A 4,983-nucleotide genomic window follows, 5' to 3' on the forward strand; every position below is an offset into this window, starting at 1 on the left:
TATGGTTATATTATGTTAGATTATCAACCTGCTTTTCGGCATAGTACACATCTCTACACATTTGCGTATACACCCACAATTATAACTTGTGTCTTGTCTGACAAGAGAGTTTAACCGAGCTATAACAAAAGCACATATACGGATGCCAAGAAGAGACCGAGCGCGAGCGCTATTTGATCTTTTTGGTGGCAGAGAAATTAGTATGAGCAGATTATTATTTCTCTTTTACAAAGGCACTCATGTAGGAAGGTAAAGCACACAATAGCATAAAAGCTGCCTTATTCTTAAAAGCAACTTCGGTATTGAGACTTTTCCCCCCTGACAAACTCGATAGACACGGAAGCCCATTACAAGGGCGTCTTATTAGTGTCGACCGATTTTACACGATTGCTATCTATGTATAATTAAGCCCCAAGCGCATCCAGTCGCATTGGTACATGTTATCTTTTGATAACATATTCTCATGACACCCAGGAGCTCTTTTGATAAGTAATAAAGAGAGACAATCTGATCTGGGGTATCAACTCCGTGATTGGCTTTTCTCAGCAAACTTCTGAACAAAAGAATGCATCAGTACATATACAGTATTATTTTTTTTTATGTGTCAAGTTGAATTTAGTTATTAATTTTGTTCTTTTTTTGCTCTAGGTTATGAAGTTTCATTCGAGGTCTTTTTATGATTTGATTTTGTTTGATTAAATAAACGCTAAGCTGTAAAACTTTCTACTAAACTTTTAATGATTAGTCAACTTAAAAACAACTCACAGTTATTCTATAGAGTCCTATTTGATTTGTACTGAAATGTTTTGATAATTAATGTTTTATACTCGAAGGTAATAGCTTTAGAGAAAATGATAGTAAATTGTTTTTGATATGCAAGGATATTGTGTGTGCATATACTCTATGAAGCAGTATTGAAAGAGATGTGTGAAATTTCACGAACCTGTTGCTAAGCAATGAAAAGCACGACAGAGCTTCAACGTGTATATTTATATATTTATGTTTTATTTATATTTCTGTTCTCGAAGGATATCTTGTACACCAAATATCCCGTTGGCAGTAAGCGCATTCAATGTGTTTAGAAGCCATAAACAGTCACTTTTTCGAACAAACACAAGTACAAAATAAAAATAACAACAAAATAATGGACCGCATGTAAATAACATACAAAAATCCCATGCCTACTCAGTAGGTAACTACAGCATTCCAACTCCTCAAGATGTATGTACATTTCATTACAAAAATATAGTTTATAGTTGTCTTTTTTGCTTACATCCCAAAGAAATGCAGTGCCCTATAACATCCATTCCCTTCCATCCTTGAAATGACTTTCTGAATATAGAAAAAAGAAGAACAAAAACAAAAAAGAAATCCCTTCCACCTTAAGGCTAGATGCAAAGCATCCACACGCTGATACCTGTCAAAAAACATCTGCAAGGCTTCACAAAAGGCACCAAAGAAATCTGTGGTTGAATCTTTTCTGATGTTTCCCCCTCCGTTTAGCAGATATTTGTTGTCACATTTGAGAAATATAGTACCAGTGGATGATATTTACAAAAAATAACAGAAACTAACATCACGCTTCCACATGCGTCAGAGTACTTAAGTGCTTCTAGTCAAACAAGGTCAAGAACTTATCACAGCATTTTTACTACATAATACAGAATGTTACTTATGAAATATGGCCCTGCTCAATTTCGAATAATACAATGCAAATATTCAAATCAATTTTCACAACAATGGTACTAAAAAGTAAAAACATGGAAAGGAAACATGGCACATGTACAATATACTGTAGCTTATGTATATTATTCAAATGTCTTTTGTAACTGTACACCTGTCGAGTCAAGCTTCTGGAGCCCACAGGCTTCGATTGCACCATTAATGTCATTTTGCGTTGCACGTATGTCTGTGCATGCACAGTCTTTAAGAAGAAGAAGAACGTGCCGAAGCCTGTTGCTTTTGTTTGTCATTCGAAAGTCTCGTACGCCTCGTTTGAAAGGACAGGATTTGAATGGGGAGAACGGCATAAAAATCCCTTTTGTCTTTACCGAGTCTTTGACTGCTTTGTAACTGGACCATGTTGGGAGCATGGACAGAAAAGTGCTTCCTGCAGAGGGGAGATAAAAAGTCACTGAAGCAGGTTGGTGGAAGTCTCAGCAGATGTCTGCTGTCCGTGGGGACAGAGAAGCTTGCATGTCGGGCAGTGGGGTGGTGACGGGAGAGCTGTAGATGTTGCTGACCACCGAGGAAGGGAAGGAGGTGGCCATCTGTGTCTGGAAGGTGCTGGTTGTGGAGGGGTAGGTGGTTGCGATGGAAGGGGAGGGGTAGGAGGTGTGGACGGGTGAGGAGTAGCAAGAATTCACGGGAGATGGGAAGGAGGACACCGGGGAGGGGTAGGATGTGATGGGAGAGGGATAACTGGACATGGGAGAGGAAGCTGAAATGGCAACGTTGGAGTTTTGGACAGCCACGGCGCCTTTCTCCGCCTTTTTGTCTTTTTGCCGCAGGTGGATCTTAGTGTGGCGCTTGCGCTCGTCGCTGCGGGCGAACTTGCGGCCGCAGATCTCGCAGGCGAAAGGCTTCTCGCCGGTGTGCGTGCGGATGTGGGTCGTCAGGTGGTCGCTGCGGCTGAAGTTGCGCATGCAGATGCGGCACTGGAAGGGCTTCTGACCCGTGTGGATGCGGATGTGACGCGTCAGCTCATCCGAACGGGAGAAGCGCCGATCGCAGGTCTCCACGGGACACGCGTACGGGCGCTCGTGTGGGGGGGTCTTGCTGGGCCGGTTGGGGTACTTGCGCATGCGACTGGGCTTGATGAGCTGAGACTGGTAGACGCTTTTCAGGTCTGGAGCCTGGTTAGCAAAGGCCTTGATGGTGGACAACGGTGTCAGAGATGGCTGTTGACCTGTTTGCGTCTGGAAGGGCTTCTGGTCTGGGGCCACCAAGCTGATATCACTTTGCTGCTGGGGAAACAGATAGTCTGGTATCATCGGCACGGGGAAGCTGGTCTTGCCGTTCGAGTAGTTTGAATGAGAGTACTGTAGCGAAGTGCCCACCGCTGTGGAAAAGTTTGCACTGGACTCAGGGAAGATGTCTGGGCTGGCGCTGGAGTAGGTGGGCGCTGCCGAGTAGATGGGGTTGGGCTCGCTCTGATGGACGGAGCAGCTCAGGCTGGCACTGGACGTGGACGAGGAGGTGGCGACGGAAGACGAAGAAGAGGAAGATGCCGGTGTTGCCTGAGAGGCCGATGAAGATGGAATGGAGGATGTGTTGATGCCCACCAGCCCATTCACCAGGTTAAACAGAGGCTCAGCCCACAGACTGTTGCTGCAGTTGATGGCAGGTTCGAGGGTGAAACGGCCGGTGTAAGAGATGGGGGGCAGCCTTTGTGTTGGGTAGCCTTGATCTGTCAAAGGTTTATCGATGGAAATTTCTGCAAGCGTATCTGTAGGGGCAATAACAAAACAAAAAGAGAGTTAGACATCATAGTACAGCACAGTAACCGTTTCATTGCACATAAATGATCCCTATGGTGTTTCATTCGGGGGGTCCTGCTGGCTGCTGAGACTGTGTTTTCCCACAATCTCAGACAGAGCAGCAGGTGTTGATGGAGCGCAGGGTTGCCCCCTCCCCAAACGCACACACACATTCACCAATCTCCCTCGGAGACAAGAGTCAGCGCAAGCTTAAACCATCTGCATGTGCATTTCTCTCTGCTCGCTTACTTTCACATTCCTGTCATCCTGTCTTCCCCTCTCTCACAGCTTAAATTTATTCAATGTGCACTTTATGTTATTCAAATACTGTGTTTTAATTAAAATAATAAATTAAAGTAATGCATTAATAAAGTCTAAATGGTAACTTAACCTTCTTTATTGTTTATTTGTAATCTTTAATGTTATATTTACTAGTTTAATATTTTTAATCATTACTGTATCACAACCACAATATCACTGTTATATTACATATAACATTATGTTTCTGACACTGAAGTCAAACACATTTATTAACTCTTCAAACTATTGCATTTTCCTCAGCAAGATATAAGCATGCAGCTTTCTCCCCATGCAATGTAATCAAAAAGGCTTTAGTGCTTACCTCCGGTAAGGTGATCAAACTGCTCCCCTGGGTCCCCAGAGCCGAAGCCTGTTCCTTCAGGCGCCGAAGCATTGAGGAAAGGAGTCCCTGCAGAGTTGAGCATGATCATCTCCTCCAGCTTGGGGTAGTTATCCATGGGGGAGTGAGGGAAGCTCAGGGGGTCTGAGATCTGCAGAGGCAGAAGCATCTCTGTCTTGGCTGCAGCCATCTCTCTGGAGTGTGCTCGGAGAGAAGAGAGAAGTATGCAGGAGAGATCAGCAGCGAGCCCCTCTGGGACGACGAGCGTGAAGATGCTGCGTTGTCTGACTCTCCTCTTTGGTCGATCTCCTCACTGTTTCTGAATCCTTGTTCTTCTTGTTTCCCCTCTTGTCCTTTTAGTTTGTCCAAAGAGGCAGAAAGAATCCAGTGGGTCTCAAATAAAAATGATTGAGATTCAAAATGTCCCTTTCAGTTCATTCCCTAACAGAAAATTCAAATTCTGAATTTTCACTTTTTCATCCAACCAGATCTCGCTCCAATTTGTTGTTTTGTTTCTGTTGTTGTTGTTTTGAATTCACTTGTCACATTTATTTAATGTGTCAAAACGTATTTGGATATATAGCGCAGCAACGTGTTGTCTATCAGCTGTCTGCACTAGCGCTTGTGTCGCTTGGGCTCTCTAAGCTCTTTCTCAGCTCAGAGAATCCCTACTCCTTTATATATCCTCTTGCCGTGACGTAGATGTCCATATTTGGACTGGAGGAAGCCCATATTTAGACACTGCAGTGGAGGACACATTACGTTTGGCTAGAAGAGAACAGCAGATTGGGGAGCTTAAACATTAAGCTGTGCATTAAATGAAGGGGAGATGCCCGTTCCTCCTCCACGGCAAGTCAGTGCGTG

General features: G+C 43.9%; 1 protein-coding gene across 1 annotated transcript; it reads right to left on the minus strand.

Annotated features, from left to right (window-relative positions):
* Positions 1-984: 984 nt before the first annotated feature.
* On the minus strand, positions 985-4,783 carry egr1 (early growth response 1). Its single transcript, XM_055178321.2, has 2 exons — positions 4,102-4,783; positions 985-3,448 (listed from the first exon to the last, which is right to left on the minus strand). The coding sequence occupies exons 1-2, from the start codon at positions 4,307-4,309 to the stop codon at positions 2,157-2,159; spliced, it is 1,500 nt and encodes a 499-aa protein (XP_055034296.2). The 5' UTR covers positions 4,310-4,783; the 3' UTR covers positions 985-2,156.
* Positions 4,784-4,983: the final 200 nt, after the last annotated feature.

This window comes from Misgurnus anguillicaudatus, chromosome 16 (assembly GCF_027580225.2).
Source record: "Misgurnus anguillicaudatus chromosome 16, ASM2758022v2, whole genome shotgun sequence".
NCBI lineage: Eukaryota > Metazoa > Chordata > Actinopteri > Cypriniformes > Cobitidae > Misgurnus > Misgurnus anguillicaudatus.

Coding starts and splice junctions, on each gene's coding strand:
- egr1 (XM_055178321.2), bottom strand. CDS start 4,309: ATGGCTGCAGCCAAGACAGAGATGCTTCTGCCTCTGCAGATCTCAGAC. Junction 3,449..4,101: donor GTTTGATCACCTTACCGGAG/GTAAGCACTAAA, acceptor TTGCCCCTACAG/ATACGCTTGCAGAAATTTCC.